This window comes from Phalacrocorax carbo, chromosome 5 (assembly GCF_963921805.1).
Source record: "Phalacrocorax carbo chromosome 5, bPhaCar2.1, whole genome shotgun sequence".
Classification (NCBI taxonomy): domain Eukaryota; kingdom Metazoa; phylum Chordata; class Aves; order Suliformes; family Phalacrocoracidae; genus Phalacrocorax; species Phalacrocorax carbo.
Genome location: NC_087517.1, coordinates 46,619,585 through 46,640,209, shown reverse-complemented (window position 1 = coordinate 46,640,209; position 20,625 = coordinate 46,619,585). Strand labels below are relative to the sequence as shown.

The following is a 20,625-nucleotide window of genomic DNA, read 5'->3' as shown; positions in this document are numbered from 1 at the left end:
CTGTTTTTACAGGCTGCTTGATTTTGTGTTTTTAGTTAGCTTTGTAATTAGGACAAGCTTGATTTAGGAAAGCTTACAACGTTAAGCATAATATTTGGGTGAATGGGCTTATTCATTGATCCTGTGTGTTGCTCAGATCATTTTTCTGACTTGGTAAGTGTATCTTAGAAGCTGCAATATATTTTAATGTAATGGGAGTCAGAGAGGAGCAAAGGCCGGCAAGTATTAACAAAGCGTGTTTTCTTCCTATGTTTTGTAGTAACAGTACTGCTTATAAACATTAAAAACTTAAATGTCCTCTGTGGCTCAAGGGTTTGTGGACTTTGTCTTAAAGATCCATCTCCTGCTCTGTCATCTTTGAAAGCTGAGAAGCGAGGGATTGACTTGTGTGCGTGTGTATTTTGAAACTTGAAGCTGTTAAACAGAACTGTAACATTTTAAATAAAGTCTGGGATTTTTTACCTGTTCTATACTTATATGTGATTAGATTTTAAAAATAGTAGTTATTTTTAAGGAAGCTGTATTTATGAAATTACATGTGCAACTAGTGCAGCACGTAAGGAATTTCCTGGCAGTGTGCACATGTAGTTGAATGAAAGGGATCTGAACCTCTTTGTTAGTGCTTGACCAAATGTTCATACCCATGTGATTTTGAAAAATGTGTTGAAACATAACAAGTTCTGTTAAGTTGCAGGCAGGCATCTCATGCTATGCAGAAGCTGATGCAGTATAGCATTCCTACCTGGAGACTTCTTTTGCAAACGAGGTGCAAGCAGAGCTTCCTTTTAGCTACAACTAACTTCAGCTTTTGTTGTTCTTTAGGTTACTGACACTCTGCTTCAGAGTTTTATAGAAAAGTCTATAACTTATGTATCGTAATAAGAATCCTACTGTATCTGTTGTGGCATATCTGCTCCGCTTTTGAAGGCTCGTGTTCTCTTGCATGGGGTCTCTGCTGTGCAGCGTCCCTCTGCATGAGGGCTTGGCACTGACCCTCCCTTATCTTCTGTGCTGCTCTCCAGGCCCTGGTCTCTCTTGTGTCCTCTTTTGCAGAAATGAGAAACATGATCTGTCATTCAGGACAAGGACTGATACAGCTACACAAATGGGAACTCTCATCCCCTCAAAGGGTAGTCTTTTAGGTATTCAGTTTGTCTATGAACTTGGTAATCAAAACATAAATAAAATGTATGTGGCAAGAGTCCAGAGGCTTTGCTCTAGATCGCCTTTTCTCCTTCTGTGACCTGTGCTACTGGGATCTGATGCCCGAAGAATATTGCAGGTTCTCCAGGGTTTCTGCTCTTTTTTCTAATAAGTATCTGTATGCTACTCTGGTGATTCTGTGACTGATTGGGATGGGGAGACATCTTTCATGTCTTTCTCAATATCTTGGACTTCCCTTCGTAACTTAGAACAGTAATTCACAGCTGGTCTCTACTGTGCTGAAAGGCAAAGCTCATTCCTTGCATTCTTAATTCTCTACAAAATTATCTGAAAGAGCTAGCTCTTGTTATACCCAGCTAACTTTAACATGCTTTTATATGGTAAATATTATCAGTGTGTCATCACAATCTGCCATCACCAGTCTGAAAGTATCTGGTCCTTCTGGAAAACAGATTCCAGCCATACATGACACTAAGCGTGCTACTTCTGCAAACTCTGAAAGTTCCAAAGCGGATACATTCCTAAAGTGGATGGCTTTCCTTTAAAAAACCCCAAAGGCTTTGCAAAGCTATCTGCAGCCACTCTGTGGTCTTAAATTCTTCGTCTCTGCCCTGCATAGATATTGTGCTAAAAAGCAGGAGGTTTTCACATTTTCCTTTCCTTTCTCAGCTTCTTAACCTTTCTTGAAAGGTTAAAACTCTCTGGACAGTGGGTGCTGGATTAGGGTGAGTTTTGGCACTACAGCAATACTGGAAAGATGACATCTTCATTTGCAGATGTAGTTGAATCTCCTTACTTAATTTTTTCCCTCCTGTATGATGAAGGATGGAGAGCTTTTTTTTTTTTTTCCCTAATATTTCGCTTGCATCTCTGGCCATCCTGAAGCTAAAGACCAAGTGAGACATCTTTTATGTTTTTGCAAACAGTTGCTTTATACCACATCGCTGTGATGGCAATGTTTATATAAGGCTTTGAATGTAAAGTGATGATATGCTTCAGTTCTAGCAAGAGGTTTTCAATGTACTTTCCTTCAGCTTGAAGTAACTGTTCCCAGTACCTGCTTACAATGTGGGCCTCATATCCTGAACCTCTATTGCAAAGTTGACTGGAGTTGTTTCAACATACCAGGTGCAAATTCAAGCTGCTGTAGCCAGCTGCTTAGAAACAGGCAGTGCAAGTACTAATGTAATTTTTAAAGAGATGGTGATCTTCTGGTTTTTCTGTTTCTCAGCAAGACTTTATACCACTGATACTGCTTCTGTCAGGTAAACTGAGCTGCTTCTCCTGACCACTAGGCTAGTGTCTGTTTGCTTTTGCATCCAAGTACACAGGTTACTCCTCTGGGGGAATCTTCTTTTGAGCCCAGTTTATCTGTGACTGGAAATTTAACTTCCTTAGCACTTTCTTAGTCTGTCAACCAAGACTTCAGTTTAGGGGGACTGCTGCTTTCAGTTATTTGCAAGCTTCCAAAAAAATAAATTTGAAGGTGCTTATCTCCTAGCCACTTCACAGTTCTATATTAGTCTGTACCTTTCTGTCTTCAGTTCTCAGTTGTGCCTGCTCCATGGCTGCCTGCTTGCTGAAGTGTGTGGTTTCCAGCTCCAACAGTCTGTCTTCTTTGAGTATTTACTCCCCACCCCTGTTCTCACACCCCACCTCCCCAGTGCTGCAACATCTTTCACTTATGATCTTGTTGGCTACAAATTAACTTCATTTGGCACCTGGAGGTACTGTTTCCATCCTAAGGTAGAACTGGGGTCTCCTCTGGGCCTCTCAAGCTTTAGCAGCTTTCATTCTTGCATTTCTAAGTAAATACTAATATTGCATCTGTGTAAGAGTAGATATTCTTTTCCTGCAAACTACTGATGACTTAAATCACATATGAATACATGAGTATCCTTTTAATAAACATCCTGAATGTGACAATTTAGTTTCTGACTTTAAAATGTCAAACTGAGCCTCTAATAAAGTTTGTTTGCAAGAGCTTCCGTGAACATCAGACAACGTCTGTACAAAAATTAAAACCCAGAGTTTAGAAAGACTATTGAGATCTGGATATATAATATGCATCTTTTCTTTTCAAAGCATGAGTTTATCATGGTGGAGACCATGTAGAAAGAAGGCGTAGGATAGATACAGTTTTTGTTTTTTCTGTTTCCTTTCCACCTTCCTTGTGCTTGTGAAATTTGTTAAGGGAAGATCTGTAAAAGGTGAAAGGGACAGGTTAAAATTCCAAAAGACCTGTAAGATGAATAGGAGTCGTCTGATATGCAGAGGAAACTGAAAAGATGGGCATGAAAACAAGTAGATGTTAACATTTCAATGTCCTCTGGCTCAAAATTGAGAAGTAATGAAAGTAAGTTACCTCTTCAGTATTAGCAACCAAATGTCAGTGCAGCATCAACCAATGCATAGTGACAGGAATGGGAAAGAAAAAATACCTTTCTGAAGTGTGAATGAGGAAGAGGAGATGGCAGTTCAAAAACATTGTCAGACGGAGCAATCAGGGTGGATCCAGGCACACCAAGTTGAAATTTGGTCACTTCTGCTCTTGGCAGGTTCAAAAGCAAAAAACGTGGCAGTAATGAAGTGCTGAAAGCGTGTACGGATTTGTCGTCATCGGGCAAACTACTGTAGGAAGAATTGGCTGAAGGCCATCAGGGTAGGCATACATAGCTCAGGAAGATTCTGAGCAATAAACTGTTGGAGCTTGGGATAATAAATTGAAGAAACATTACTATGTACTTTCCTTATTCTTTATACCATTTTCTTTATTTGGTACAGAACACCAAATACTTGCATAGATGGACCTCTGGACAGACCTGGAATGACTGCTTAAATGTCTTCTATGCTTGTTTTGAATAGTGACACCTTAACCAAGTTAAGGTGACACCTTAACCAAGACACTATTTGGAGTCCTCTTCCGAGAATACTAAAGATAGTGTTTCCTTCAAGGGATTATCCATAAAAGTGTTTGCATTTCTGACGGTGTGTATGTGAAGAACGTGATTAAACAACCTATTTGTTTCCAAACTCTCTCATCCTGTATTGTGCAGGAATGCGTAGAATGGGAACATGCCTCAGGAGGTCAGTTCTTCTTTACCACCTGTGCAAAAGGTGGCATATTTTTTTCAGTTATATTTTGTTCCCCTTCTAATGTGTGTTTTTTTAATACTTCCTTTGTCTGCATGACAGCTGTTTTTCTACAGGTATTGGCCTGGGACATGCCTGTGCCTCTACAGTCTGACTGTGTTCTTGGGTTGCTATCTGGATCTTCGAAAGAATCCATCTCTGTATCTTCTAAAAAAATTCACCTTGCCTTTTTGTTTTGTACCATCTTGCTCTATCACCATTATGACTATTGTTTCGTTCAGCCTTCCGACAGCTCTGAAGATGTTTTGTCAGGGCTTTGTTTGTGGTCAACAACTTACCTTTCAAATGATGGTGTGATTGCAGAAGATCATGTCTGCTTTTATTAGATTACCAGGATACTGTTGTGCATATCTGGTCTCCTGCTAAATTACCAGAAGTGTTGGCTAAGGTCATACGGGCCCTGTAAATTAACTGGACATGTACAAGTTTTATCTTAAAAGTTATTTGTAGGGTCAATACTGATCTTACGTGAGATTTTTAGTAAATGAGATGATTAAAACCCTGGTGTGCCAGAGTTGAGACATGTAAAGGAGATCTGCTGAGCTTCCTTTCTCATCCTTGATACCTATGGGTAGGTGATGACCAACTGCTGCACAACGATTGGTAACGTGGTGGTGTAATATTGATCCCCACAACTACTGATAACATGGTGGTGTAATATTCAGCCCCTCGCTAAGAAGCATTTGAAGTACCAGTTCCAAAGATGAAACATCAGATTCACTTTCCAATGTATCATCAGGAAAGCTGGACACGCTGGCAGATAATATCAGCTCTTTCAGATCCTCTAGCTGCTGACTGCAAAAACTGGCTGATACCCTTCTTTTGCTCCCTGTGGCTCCCGAGTACCTCATGGTCTTCAAGCTGAAAGTGCCATTAAGGAGTTTCAGCTTTTGTCTTCTTGGACAGCAAGAGCCCAGTCACTGCTAGATACCCTGAATTAGGACACAGCCTGCTTGCTTCCTTCTCTGTTACACTACATTTCAGAGTCTTTTTGGCAGATAAAACAAGGATGTGTGCTATTCTCTCTTCTAGCCCATCTGTTTGAGAACATCTTAATCCTTCTTAAGATTGAGGAAATTCTTTTTCCATTGTTCATACAGAGCAGAGTACACCTGTTCTCCTCTGCACCTTGTGCTCCGACTATTAGGATGAGCTTACGTGGAAGTGACTTAATGCTATTTGCATCATCGTTTGACATGGAACAGTTTAATCAGGTGTATCTGCTAGTCTTTTCTCTGATGTAGTGGATCATCCCACCTATCGCAGGTTCTGGGACAGAGCATGGGGTACACAGAAGTTACAGGATGCCTTGAACGCTGGTGTCAAATGGAGAGGGAGGCTTTGGTCAGCAGGTGGCATCTGCTGGGGCAAGAGCCTCACATGTTTGCTGTGAGCAACTGCACAAGGATTGTGTTTCCTGGCCTTGCAGCAGTAGGCAGTCTTCTACTTTTCATATGTTTTTATACACTGTACTTACCCACCCTCTGCCCACAAAGGGTGCTGTATCTTTTTATAGGTGCTTAATTACCTTAAATGTAATGGCTCCTACCTAATTTTCTAAAGGCTTGAAGAAGGGTCTTACATGAACAGTGGTGTGAGGACTTTTTTTTTTTCCTACTTATGATAGTAGGTCTTCAGCTTTTTTTCCTTACCTTGTCCTCTCAGTATCCCTGTAGCGATTTCAAAAGGCTTCGAAGATAGATTGGTAACAATCCTAATGAAAAGTGTTTAGTATAAGAGGGCCAGTACCAACTGAGCAAATTTGTGAGGATGGTGTTTGGGTCCTTTAAACAATTCTCGCTTCATGAGGCATTGGAGGGGCAGTGAGGACAGCTGCAGATCCCACAAAACAGTTAAAAATGGCATGTGTGTAGAAGGGTGTGACTTGGGCTTTGCCTGCCCAGTCCACTTGCACATATTACACATGCCTCTAATGCTGCCTCTAATTCAGTGTCCTGTAAGAACTCAAATGTGTATGCTAAATATTAGAACAGCTGTGTTCAAAAATAGACCATTTCTACTTCCCCGTCCGTCCGTCCCCCCCCCAACATTGAACTTGATTTTCTTCTGACGCGATCACAAGACTGCTGCTGCAGTAGGGGCTTAATGCTATTTACGTCGTCATTTGACATAGCAACATCTCTCAGGGGATTTTTTTTTTGAACAATGCAGCTGTTCAGGAGAGATGAAGAGGTTGAGGGTGGGGAGAGGGAAAAGGAGGAGAAATAATTTCATCTGCCATTAGGGCTATTGTGAGGGGGGAGGGGAGGCAGCCAGCAAAGCAGCGAGTTCAGTAGATTCATGATTCTGCATGAATGGACGGCAGGATCATGGGAGTCGCGGCTTTCCCTTGAATGGGAAGGAGCATCATGGGAATCTGGCTGCTTCTAATCTTTTTGTGAATGATTCTTTTCCTTTAACATGGCACTGCTTTTATGAATGGCTCTGGGGGCAAAGTGCTTTAAAAGCCTTCTGAGGCTGTGTACAGGTTCCTTAAGGAGCACTGGGGTGGGAGCCAGGTGCAGCAAAACAGAGATGCTGCGATGTTAAGCTACTGTTCTGCTCTTTTGAAGTCTGAGATGACATTGTACTGATTTTGATTCAGTGTAATTAATTGAGCTTGATGGAAGCAGAATTGCTTTTGTATGAAGTATTTTTAATACTTGCTTTCTTTTTCTACTTCGAAATGTAGTTAGCTACATGTATTTTTCCTGTTGTGTTAAAGGTGGAGATGACAGCATCTCCATCGGGATGGTTTTGGAAAGATTAAACTTGAAGTTTTGCTGTTCTCTTTCACCCTCATGTTCCCTTTTTTATTTATGTTCAAAAAGCTTTATGGCACCAGAAGTGAGAATGGAAATGGTGGGCAATAAAGAATTATGTTGCTTGGTCTGAAGCAAATCATTTACCATTTGGCTTAAGTTGGAAAAAAGTGTTCTTAAAGTGTGCTTGAACACTGTTGTGCGCATGCATTTTTCCGATTTCTGCTTTTTTTTTAATTCTGTGCAAACGTACATAATTTGGTTTCTTGCCATCTTCATCATACCTTACAAACAAAATGTGGACTCATTTGAGAATTTATATTCTCACCAGAAGTAGCTTAATGTCATAAACTTCCCATGCCAGTTATGTTAAAATCCAAAGATTCCTACTGCAGAGGTGAAAATGTTATAATATTAGCTACTTAACACAGTGTCTTGTAAAACCATAATAACTGATACATTCTTAATATCTGAATGGTAATTCAACTAATTCAAACGTAAACTTAAAAACTTTTTTTTTTTTCTAGAGGAGAAGTACAAAGTGGAAACAAAAGCCATTGTGGCAGACTTTGGAGAGAGAGAAGATATTTACAGCAGAATCAAAGTGGGATTGGAAGGCCTGGAAATTGGTGTTTTAGGTTTGTATTTGGCTGTTCTAAATCTTTCATAGTGGTGTTCTGTCCTGACACACCCACTAACTTTTTCCCATATTGAAGTGTACTGAAACCAATTAACAAAAGCTAACATTTGCCTGACTAAATCTACGTTGCTGCATGCTCGGTGAGGTGGTTTTTTATTATTTTAGCTTGCTGGTGGTACACTACATGAGATGGTGCTTGCATGTGTGCTTAGATTCCAGGAATTGTGATGCTTATTGAATGGTTTTGATGTGGTGTTCTGTGATTGCTGAAGACTCTTTAGCTTGTGACTAAGTGCGCAGTGACTTTACCTAATGCTGTCTTGGAACCTAAGCAAGGTCTGGGTACTTAAATTCAGCTTAGCAGTAGAACCCTGTGGTAGAACAGTTAACTCTTAATTGTAGAGCTGTTGACATTTAATCATTACAATGTAGCATCAAGTAACGGGCTCCTGCTTCAAAAGTTTTAAGCATGTTCTGGTCATGTTGGTAAGCTGTGGTGGTTCTACTGGTAGCAACACCTGAGCATGGCTTCTGATATTGTAGGAGAGTAAGGCAGTGTGGTAGTCCTTGAAAAAACAAGGTGATCCATCCAGTTACTTTGTTGAATGTAAAACTAAGACGGTTTCAAGAAGGTGTTTATCACAAGTTAAGAAGCATTTAAACACAACAGCAGTTTACCTGAATCTTTTCTGAAGAGTGGTGTAAAGGTAGTTTCTTATCAGTTTTCTGGTTCTTTTGTTAGAAGCACATATACCTGTGACAGCCAGTATTTCTATGGTTACTCAGTATGGGGATGAGAACCTGTGATGGTTAAACATAAGGCATGAAATTTTACAAGGTCGCATGGCTCGGACATCTACTGGTGTATGTTATCTGATGAAGTACTTCTCGCCACAAAATTCATTTTACTAACCTGAAGTGCACTAACTGGAGCTAGAACTGCCTTTTTTTTTTTTTTAAAAAAAGCATATTTCAAAATGTATTACACACATTATGATATACTGTATGAACTTTGTTGCTAATAGATTAATCCTGTTGTGTGATGTCTGCAAATAATGCCCATGAAAATAGTGTGTATAAAACCTTAATTAAAAAATAACATTAAAGGATAAAGCCCGGAATGTTCCCCAATACTTCTGACAGATTTGAGTATATGCAACTCATGACATCCACTATTTAATTGCTATAAAAGTTCAAATCCATTGGAGTAACTGCAACTGCCAGCAATGTGTTTTGTGTAAAGAGTAGTCGTGACAAAGCTGTGGATGCCTCGTTTCTCATTTCTGAAGGAAATAACTCCCAAAGAAACTTTGAAGATTAAAATAACTTCTGTTCTCATCTGTCCTGTCAAAAGCAACTCGGGGGATGCAGGGCTTGGAAGCTGCCTGTCGCGTAGCAATTGCTGCAGAACAGCATATCGCTTCCATGTCTCAGAACACCAGCAAACCTGAAGGCAGAGCCTCCTGCCCAATCCGCAGCCGCCTGGGCTCCTGCTGCCACCTGCCGCCCACCCGCTGCTGCCTCCCTGCCCCTTAGTCTTACCAGGAGACTATTTTGTATCTTATTTCACTTTATATTTATTTATTTTTTAAAAAAATATCTTAAACAGTTTCATTTAATGTCCTGCTAGGCACTGAGAGCTTTTCATTGGCTTGAAACTCCCATTTCTGCTACTGCACCTCTGTGTTGTGCAGTGATGTTGCTTGTAGACTTGCACGGTGTGTGCTGACATTTCTAAAAGAGGAAATGTTCCTCCCCTGTGCTGTGAAAGTGGTGGAAGATGGTTACAGCATGCTAAATATGCCAGCTTTTAAACAATTGGAGAATTAACACTTACATGTTTAAAATGACTCGTGTATTCGCTCTCACATTCCACTTGTATGTGTACAAGTATATCTGCAGTTAAGGAAACTTGGCTAAGGGGGTTAGAATGTTTTAAATGCAACATTTTAAAAGTATTGCTTGAAATTTGTCACTAATCAAAGCATGAGGAATGAGAAGGCACCCAAGCAATCTAATTAAAACATCATGCTTTCGTTTCAGTCAACAACGTGGGAATTTCATATGTTTATCCTGAATATTTTCTTGATGTTCCAGACCTGGATAAAGTAAGTGCTTTTGTGGTACCTTCTAGTGTTGTTCTAGTTATTTTTAGCACTAAATGCTTAATGGATATGGCAAAAGTATTTAGGCTTGCTTAAGGTACTCACAGAACGAGGTTTTATGACTTGAATTGAGGCTTCAAAAGCTAAGAGATTTACATAAGCAACAGAACACAATTCATATGATGGCAGCTTGTTTTGTGAGTTGTTTTTTACTAATGCTCTCCCCTGCTTCTTCATTTTATATTTCTATTTCAGACAGATGCTCTGAGGTCAATATCTGAATATCACTCCTGTCCGTGGTCTTATTTGGTGGCTGTTCTTGAGCTGCTTTAGCTTGTGGGGGTGGTTCTTAAGTGACTGAAGGGAAGGGAAGCAAGCAACTTTGTGAATGGAAGCTGCATATTCCATAACACTATTATGAAACCTAAATATGGCAGTTTTAGACATTTTGTAATATAGGGACAATCTTGGTTGATTCAGTGCTTTGAAAACTATGAACACTTTCACTGGCGCATGATTTTGTTTCCAAAACTCCACTGTGGGTTTGTGCTTTCTGCTTAAGTATCGATAAACATATCTGGGTTTTGGTTCACCCTCAATTAAGCTTCATAACACTTAGAACACACCCCTCCCTTTTTTTTTACCTGATGAGTAAACTTTACGTCTCTAAAACACTGTTATGAAATGGTGAAGAACAAAGCAGACATTACTTTACGAACATATCAGAATTTATTAAAGTTCATTAATATTGCAAATAGTGTTAGGAAATAGTGTCAGTGTGATACATCTGTGCTGTTCTTTATTGGTACAAGTCCCTAATCAGAGATAAAATTTGGTCAAAAGCAATTCACAGACTTTGCTTTGAAAGTCTCTCACCTCTCCTGATACTTAAGTAGGAAGACAAGGAGTGAAGGTGGATGGATAAGTGTAAAGCTTAATTTATCCTGGCACTTGTAACACAGAGGGTGAGTAAATATTGATCAAATAACTTGAAACAACAAAACCCAAAACTTTTTCTTGCAGACAATCGACAAAATGATCAATATAAACATCATGGCTATTTGTAAGGTAAGTGCCCCATTACCAACACTTGTTCTTGATGTCTTAATTCAAAACCAGTAAACAATTACATTCAGTTGACTGAAGCAATTACTTTCACCTGTTGGACCACAGGTTCATTTTTCATCTTGGAGTAACCAGAGGTTATAATTGTTGTATTAGACTGTTCTGATTGTTGTGTGAAATATAATTTGTTGCAAAGATACCTGTCAACTACTTAGAAGAGGAAGGTATGTACACAAAACAACATTTAATGCTTCTTCATGCTTGTCATTCTAGTCCTTCATGTAAATCATTCTTCTCCCTCTGAATCTGTGTTTCTTGGGGTAGGAAACTTTATCTCTGCATATGTAAGCTTTTTTGTATGCTGTAGTGAGAAGGCACTTAAATGTTTTCTGCAAAATGTATGAGCAAGAAGGAAAACCAAGTTCACAGAAGTGTGCACTAACTTTTGAAGTAAAGGTACCTTCCTTTTTTGATATTTAAACTGAAGTCTTCATTGGGAAGAAATCAACCTGACTTCAGGCTAAAACATATGGCTGTTCCCTTGTTTATTAACATGAGGCCCATTCAAAAATCAAATTTTCATCCTAGTATTTCAAAGCGTAAAAGGGGGAGAAGGAATAGCAGCTGCTTACATGACCCAGGGACTCAATCAGTGTATTACCAGTGAGTGCTGAAGAAACTCCATGTCATTATTCACTGCTAGACCTTAACTTTCTCTTCCTATGCATAACAAAACTTGCATCTTCATCAGCTGAGGGTTAACCTTTTGCCACAAAGCCAAAATATGAGGTATTTCAAAGCTGGCTTGAAAGATTTTACATTCTTGCAGCTGTTCTGATTAGGTTAAGTACTAAATTAATCTAGTATGGTGCTGTCAGGGAGCCTAAACTGTAGGTGTTCTGTTGCCACATGAGGAGGCACAGGGAGTCCTAAAACAATACTTCTGTAATATTTTCCCACCTTATTAAAACATAGTTAAACAGTGAAAATGCAGCCCTTGTGTGACTGGGATTGTTAATGCCAGCTTGCTGCTGCAAACTCTCACTTTTGTGTGTGTTTTATTTGACATCTTAGAACTAGTTGTTGCAAAGTTAGAAATGCTACGACAGGGAGTCTTCAGAAACTTTTCACCTTGAAAATGACTGCTAACCTGACAGGTGCTGTTTTTACCTTAACAAGGATTGTGGCCCGTGGTGTTTTGTTGCAATCCTGCAAGATTTTAATCAGATAAGTCAGTTATTAACGGGCGCCTTTGAAAGCTTCTCTTATGGAAGTCATTTAGACTTATTTTAATGTTAATACAGCTACAGCAGGTGTAAATGTGAAGTGTTGTAACGCATGGACTTCTTAGCTAGAGATTAGTATAATCAGCAGAATGCCTCTGCTAAGGTGTGAAATCTGTGCTGTGCCAGCAGAGGGAGTGCACTATTCAGTGATTAAAGAATTTGGGGTGTCAGTCTTCCTGGAAGCATTTTCTTAGAATAGAAAAGTTACAGATGAACTACCTTGATATGTATTTCTGAAGATGGTATGCTAGACTAATAGTTGAGGTGTACTTTAACTTGGTATACACCTAAAATTCTAGAGCTGCAGCCCCATTATATTGGTTTCCAGAATAAACTAGTGCTGTTTTGTGGCTTGAGTCTTCGTGTTTATGATCAGTGGTGGTCAACAATTTAAGAAAATTGTCATACAGTCTCTTGTAAAATTTGCATTGTGTCAGCCTTTTCATATTCTAACATGGTTGTCTTCACATGTATAAAAACTTAATGAATATCTACTTGCTGTGTACTGATAGTGTTTTTCCTTCTGTTTGAAAACTTTTTTTCTTGACCATGAACAGCTTCTGCTACTGGGTATAATCAGAGTTTGAGCATAAACTTCCAGGCTTGAAAATGTTTCCTCCTGCATGAGCCTATTGTGTAATTAAACAGTAGGCATGCCAGATGCTTACTGTTTTGGGGAGAGGAGCACATTAGAGATATGTACCATCTGTAAGTAATTTTTCAGGAGAACCCATAGAACTAGAGAATCATGGTAAGAAAAAAATTTTAGGAAAAGTCTGTATGTCCTTAGATTTTTGGGACGGAATTCTGTGAATATTTAGTTCGGTGTTCTAGGTTGATACCATCTCCTATCCAGGGGTATGAGTGTGTTTGAAAAAAATCTATGTATATTCCCCCTTCTTGCCTGATTAAAAACATGAAGTTTGGGATGGAAGGGAGCGCAGAGATGAAGGTCTGATGAAAAGGTGAAGGTGCAGGAAAGACAAAGCAGGTTTTGCTGGTACTGATTCAGGGTCTGCTCACAGTATCTCCAGATCCTCATCAGAGGTGTTGCATAACCTGTCTACTGTTATGTTCTGGAGCATTGCCAATTCACTTCCTTGCCTTTGGGACAAAACTTTCTCAGTGCTTAAAAGGTACCGATATCTCCTGCCTTATTGGTAATCTGCACCATGTGCCATCAGCAACACCTCTGCTGGACACTAACTCTTCTGGCATGCATGCCAAATAACTCCAAGTCTAAGGAGTGTTTCAGCCAGGACTGAAGTGGGAAAGTCAAGATATACAGCACAGTTTGATTCTGCAGAAACATTAAGGTCTGTTTTGTTGCCACAAGTGTAGGCATTTTTGAAGGGTAACATTCATCCCTTATGTTTGACCTATATTTTTCTTTGTTGGGCAGCTTATTAGATTTCCATGGGGATATAGGCAGCATGAAGGAAGGAGTATGGTGAGAGATAAGACCCCATCTTCATGTCACAGGATAAATTTATCAACCTAGTTGGTAGTGCTGTTTAATACTTTTCCCAACTGTAAAGGATCTAATACGATGAAATTTTCCCTAATGTTTGAGAACTTGTTTCGCATCAGAGCTTTTGAACATGCTTGTTTCCCAAATCCTGTTCCACACTGTCTGCCTCCATCATGTCCTTAGAGCAGTGTTGGGTTAGGTCACCCAAGAACCCCACAGTGGTGCAATTTTGGGGCTCAGTCTGGTGTGAAGTAATTGTGATTACTGTGATCTGCCTTCAAAGCACCCTGTACATCACTGAAGACAAGCTACGTAAAACTATGTAAAACATGTTGGAAATATCACATCTTATGAAGTACTGGTTAAAAATCCCAGCTAAACACCATCCTGCCTTCAACCACAGTAGGTTCTTTTTAAGCTCTCTGGAAAATGTCACATTTCAATGGCAATGAGCAGAGCCAGAGCTACTCCATTCTTCATCTAATATACAGATGAAGAATTGCCTTGGGTCTTGATGATGCCATAAACAGAATGAAGAATTTCTGTTTGTGGTATTTTCTCAGGAAAGCTTGAGACTTAATGCAGCCTTACACAAGGATTGAGTTGACAGATTTATGAGGAAGAAGATTGGGTAGTATGCGAAGTTTCATGGTTCCTGGCGTAATGTCACCTCGAGCTTCTGGGGGATTTAGAAAGCAGAACTTTTATCTAATGATTGTTGCTGGCAGTTGAGGTAACATGGGTTTGTATTATAATTTTTTTGATGTCTCATCGCATTTTGAGACACAAACTAAACATTTCTGACATTGAATAAAATATCAGGTTGGAAGTCCTCAGGTTTTTCACTAACCAGCAAGTGTCGAAAAGCCAAAATTATAGTTGCTCTGTATAGCTTTTGTCTATGGTTCCTCTGTATCAACTGCATCTTCTTGTGTCAGTTTACCTTTGTATGCTACAGCCTTTGATTTCGCCTGGAAAAACGATTAAACTTCATCAGGCTATTGGATTAATGTACTGAAAGCCAAGGATGCCAGACTTGTTGTTCGGTAGAAAAGGGGGGTAGGTAATGAGCACAGAGAGTAGTTTCCCATACTTCAGGGAGCCCTTCTTTCTCCTTTGGAAGCTGCAAGAGATACTTAGTGTGTGAGGAAAAGCAAGTATGTTATTTCTGTTTGCAGCATTGCAATCTGCTAATTGCGTTGGGAACGAGGCATAAACTTGTGTTCTCCTGAAAAATGAGTAGGACTAAATAGTTGAGGGAGTGCTGGCTTAGCGGTTGATTAAGCAAGGAGCTGAATTGGTTTGCAAGCTATTATGTTGTGGGGGAATGTAAATTTTAGGCTTGCAGGCCAGGCTTCAGTTGGAAATTGGCATTAACAGAGGAAGGGGGAGAGTAAATTACGTATATGTACATGCCTTGGTGTCTGTGCTAATCTTCGTCTTGATCACCTTACATATGTTTCATACTGAGTGTCAAATATAAAGGGGTAATAGGCCTACAAGATTGAGGATTTTTATCATCACTGTGTTTGAGAAGCTTATAATTTGCTTAAGACTTCAAAATACATAAATACTCTGTGTTGAACTGGAAGATCTGGTGTCAGCTACCCTCTTAATGGAAGAGGAGTGAGAGGTGAATTATACCAGGTTATGAATCCCAGCGAGGACAAGGGAACAGCTCTACCTGCAAAGTCTGAAACTGTCAGTTTAGGAAACAAAACCCACAACCGGTATAAAATTTAAAGGGGGAGAAGAGTCTAGTATGTTTGAGAAAGAGGGGAAGCATTCTTTTGCAGACCTATGCGTAGAAAAAAGACAAGTCTGGGGAGCAATAATCCTGAAGGACAATAGGAAAGGACATCTGAGCATTCAGACGGGCTAGTGCAGCCTAATACAGTGTCTGTAAAGGGACCTTAACAGAAATCAGGTGATAGTTGCTTGTGCCCTGCTAGGACCTTATGCGAATATTTGTATTTGCTGTGTATTGGAGGGGATCACAGTAAGTGGAACATAATTCTGAGGTAAGTGGCAACACTGACTTGTGAGAAGTCTGTGTGTATTCCAGTCTAGTCAAGAGGTCTCTTTGATTATTACTTTGAATATAAATGTAAAGGGGGAGGTGATGATTTAGCCACCTACATAATACAAGTTTATAACAGAGAGGGACAGCTGCCAGTTCTTGGAAGAGGAGCAAGTGTTCTGTGAAGGTGGTCGTGAATGTCATTCAGATGGTCCAGGGGAAGAAATTAGATGCTGCGGTTTCCCACCTTGCTGACTTTGACTGTGAGAGCATGATACATGGGAAGCTGGAACAAGGGAGATGTAGCTGTGAAAAATATGTTTCAATAATAGTCAGCGAAGCACTTGGGATTTTTCTTCAAAGTACAAGTACTTTGGGGAAACCTAGGAAATCTAGGAAATCCCGGAGTTCTGTGGCTTTTTTTGTAGATTTGGGGTTGAGACAAATACATATTCCACATCTTGAAAAGAGACAGTTCAGCCTTATTATTTGAGTAGTCTTTTTCCTCTGTGAAGCAAGGGGGAAAAGATTCTTATTTTGAGAGCTTTGCCTTGTACACTGGACTCCAAGTTTGTGGCTTTAGGGAAAACTTTGTCTCCTTAAAAACATTGCTCAAAGAAAAGCCACCGATTAATGAACAGGGCTTGCAGCATGTTAAGTTCATCATTCCCTTTGTATATCGCGTGCCCATTTCTGATTACTGACCTTGCCACATGTGCTATTGCATGATTTTCTGTTGAAATGACCTCAGGTTTTCTTGCCAGTTTTTGCAAATATAAATCATCCTTGTTCAGTCTGGGATGTGAGCTGTATTAAGCAGCTATTGTTTCAAAGGAGACATATTACAAAAACTTAATAGTAGTTGCTGAGAAAAGGTTTCATGATCAATTTGACTACCAATGCATGAGTACAATTCCTTAGTTCTTTCAGTGCAAGGTCTGCAGATGAGACTTGCATAGGCATGGTGTCAGTTAAGTATTTGTTAAACAGCTAGTGCATTTGTGAACTTGTGTGAATCTGTGAATCTGAATCTTATGGTAGCAGTGAATGGTTTTTACAGATGTGGGTGCACGACAGGGAATTGCCAATCTTTAAAAAGTTACGTTGCTTCAAGTTGTTATAATTTTACCCCAGATTCATGAATGAGATCTGAAGGAAGCTTCTTAGCTGTGTAACAAAGTAGAAATGTTGTCCAAGTTCTCTAGCTTCATCCTTTGTTGTACTTTATAAATTTTGGAAGTGGAGTGACTTGCAGTCATAATGTCTTACCGTACATGATTTCTCTCTGAATATACAACTGTGGTATTAGTTTTCTGGCTTTGAATAACAATTATGTGGCCCATAATTTGTGAAGGATAACTTTTAATATTTACCTCAGCTTTTCCTACTGTATTTTAGCAGTATGAATTAATATTACTTAAAAGGTATTAAAGACTTTACAAATTTTTATTCTTTCCCAAAGCTCTACTCCCGAGCTATTGCTTGGACCAGAGTGAGAAAAGACTACAACTCAGTGATCACTAAGAATGGGACATTTCTTTTTCTGAAGAAACAACACTGGAAATAAATGGTTATAACTTCTATTTATTTGTTAGTCCTCTAATAGGAGCTTTTAAGTGTAGCACCTGTTTTAGAACATAAATCTAGCCATATGGCTGTGCATTTTTGTATCTGCAAGTAGGAACCTCTTAGGCTAAAAGTGGTGTCCCTTTTTCCAAAATTAGAAGGTAGAAGGCAAGTCAGGTGAGGAAGAGTGGACAATATCACCAGTGCTTGCTAGGCATGTAATAAATGCAGTTGCAAATACATGGACATCAAGAAATTATAGCTGCCTGTAAAAGATTAATGAAACGGTCTGTAATGAACCTCTACCTTAAGTTGGCCATGTGCTGCGAGCATCCTGGAACTGAGAAGCTGGAGGGTTAGGTATGAAACAAGTTAACTGAAAACTAATGCAGCCCTCCAAATTAAAGGAACTATACCTCAGACTCTCCGGTAGTGATATGTGTATATGTGAAATCATTGAAAAACAAACAAGCAAAAAACCCTTAAAAACCACTGCTTCATGGTTGTGTGCTAAACATAACTTTTTGCCAGACTATGTAAAATATAAAAGATTAACAACTTCTGATGTCGAGGAGACAGTCCTGAGCAAATTTCTCAGGTGTGCACACATGCACACACGTTCTCATTCAGCTCTAATGCAAACTTTCAGAAAGAAAAAACACTTTTCTCTTGGATGAGCTGGCAGTTTTCACATAGCCTAGTGTTTGGTTATTCTGTCTGAAATTACCTGAGCCTTCAGGAGCCTTGGGAACATTCATGTTTTCAACTGCTGCACCTGCATTTCTGTGTAAAGTAGTATTCATTCAGGGGAAAATGGGAATGTGAAGGAAGCCTAAGTGAGTTTGGTAACCATTAACTGAAGGCGCTCCTCTTGGGGTAGTTCCCAACCTCTCCTTTAGGTTGCCTGCCACTTTTATCAGATTGCCTTCAAAGAAATGCTGTCAGAGAGTTCTCTGGCATCCTACATGCTAATTCCTACACACTCAGACTTGCAATGCTTTGGTGGTTCTGAAATACACCCCATTACACAATTGGCTATCTCTAAATAAGACCTAGCTAAAAATTGGATTCTTTATCTGGACTGTGCTTATTCAATCCTAGATGTTTGTTGCTGAGCTGCCTATTTTGTAATGGCATGTCTAAGGTTACAGCTATTGAAGACCAAGGGTGTTAACCAGTTTGGCTATTTTGGATAAAGATTGTGCAAGCATGTATGGACACTTTTATTAGTGACAAAACTACATTTCTGCTCTATATTGTTTTCTTTGAATTAATGCTGGGAACACTTTATGCATGTGTACAATGTATAAATTTGCCAGACCCGAATATGGCTGTAGAATGCCCTGCCAGCATTTTCCCACTAGTGCTCTTGCACTGCTGGAACAGTGTGAGCGTGGAATTGGCTGGGTGAGGTGAGACTGACTCAGAGCTGCCTTCTGTTATTTTATTCTTTAAAAAAAAAAACAACCAGTATTTTTTCTCCTGTGCATAAGGATACTTAATATACATATATTCATGATCTCTTTTCACACATCGCAAGAGGTAAAATTACAGATAGGATAATTGTAACAAATGGAAGTGATGTAAAGTATGAAATCCAGTTTTTCTTCTGTGGGGGGAAAAAAATTGACTGTCCAGCTGACCTTTAGAAACAGACTAACACAGCTGATGGTGAGAGACTTTTTGGATTCTACCTGAACTGTGTACCTATTGTTCTATCTCAGCGCTCAATGGCTTCTTAGCTTTTTAATTTATATAAGTCAAACAGTTATTGTAGCATGTTTTTTTGTGGTTTCATTTGGCTTTCAGTAGTAATCCGCAGGTTTGTGGTAAGCTAAGTTAGAGCTGCTTGGTGGGCTGCAGTTTTGATTCAGACCATGAATGCATTTTTGTGGATTTATAACGAACTTACAAACATGGGGTCCCCTCTGCATTACAGTGGGAAATCCTGCACTGTTATTTTCAGACCATTTATGCGTTGCCTAAGGGAAGGCAATTGCAGTCCACATCCATGTGTCAATCTGTGGAGATGATATGCAGCATTACCATGCCCTTAGAGGCAAGAAATAGTATCCTGCTTTTTGCCAAGGGAACTGTGGGAGACGCCATGAAGTCTGCACTAGATAAAAGATCTGCCAGTCTTGAACTACTCTTAAACTCAGCCCAAATAATTCTTTATTCTTTAATATTAAAAGAAATAGTGACTTCCACATCTGTTTTGAAGTATTAGTGTATGAAAAAGCTCAACTATACTTAGACTTAATGTTAGAGGTTATACTGACCTAGAGCTTAGACTTAATGTTAGAGGGTTTTTTGAAATTGCATCAGATCCATTTAGCTTGATGATGTTTACCAACTCTGAATATGTAGTTTGACTTCTGGGGCAGTGCTGAGAGTTAAATAGTTCAACAGCTGACTTCATGAAAGAAGGTCTGTTCAACTCCTGCCTGTACAGTCCCTTAACAAAGCGTCATGCAGCATGGCTGGTGGCAGAATCTACTCTAAGTGAGAAATGCCAATAAAATACAAAACACAGCCCTTCTCTACCATTTTCTTTGTGTGTCAATTGCAATCAGCTGAAATTTTCTTTTATTTTCTTTTGTGATTTTCTCTTAATTACTGAAACGGTATGTTTTATAATTTAAAAAATAAAAACAAAAAAAACCAAACCCAAACCCAGATTCAGTCATACATAAGGGTTAATGAAGTGGTGATAGTATTAGCAATAGCTTCCTACAATAAGATTTGTTTCTTTGTTAATTTAAAAAAAAGTGCTTACAAGTGTTTTGTGCTCCCATAGATGCTTTCTTTTTTTGTGTGCGCATGTTTTGTCTCCCATACTACTCGAATATTTCATGTTTAAGCTATCAGGGTAATTTGGTGCCAGTCGGAGTACCATTATATTTTGGTGCCATTAGTATTTTATTCCCCCCTCCACACTATGTTCTCAAGAACTTTGTTGGAACACCTTTTAAAGATGTGAAAAGTGGTAACAATTTACATTTCTTGTCTGATCTGTCTTTGGTGTCAGTGCTGTGACATTTATTAACAGGGTTGGTTGGGGGCAGGGTAGGACATGGTGCAAGCTGAACTTTGATGGCACTATTTCTTAAAGGCAGAAATTTTGGATTTAAATTGTATTTTAGAGTGGTAGTCATTAATAGTAGTAAAATTAACTATTTCAGCTAATTAAAAACTTGTCAAAGTTTGTATCAATGCTTGATTTGTTTCCCTTGTCAGAGCTGCTCTGTCTGCAACTGGGAGGCTAGTTTTAGGATTGCTGCTCTGGAGAATCCTTCAATCAGGTTGTAAATAGATCGCTCAGTGTCATAACAAATGCAGGAGCTTCCAAAGCGTGGGGAGGTTTGCAAGGCTACCTTCAATGTGGGGGTG

The 20,625-nt window shown here is 39.3% G+C and overlaps 1 protein-coding gene across 1 annotated transcript in view; it reads left to right on the top strand.

Annotated features, from left to right (window-relative positions):
* The window catches only part of HSD17B12 (hydroxysteroid 17-beta dehydrogenase 12), a 98,326-nt gene that overhangs the window by 56,248 nt on the left and 21,453 nt on the right, over window positions 1-20,625 (top strand). The window contains exons 4-6 of the mRNA XM_064452313.1: window positions 7,607-7,717; window positions 9,763-9,827; window positions 10,848-10,892. Coding sequence (XP_064308383.1) covers window positions 7,607-7,717; window positions 9,763-9,827; window positions 10,848-10,892 — 221 coding nt within the window. The remainder of the gene's footprint in view (window positions 1-7,606; window positions 7,718-9,762; window positions 9,828-10,847; window positions 10,893-20,625) is intronic.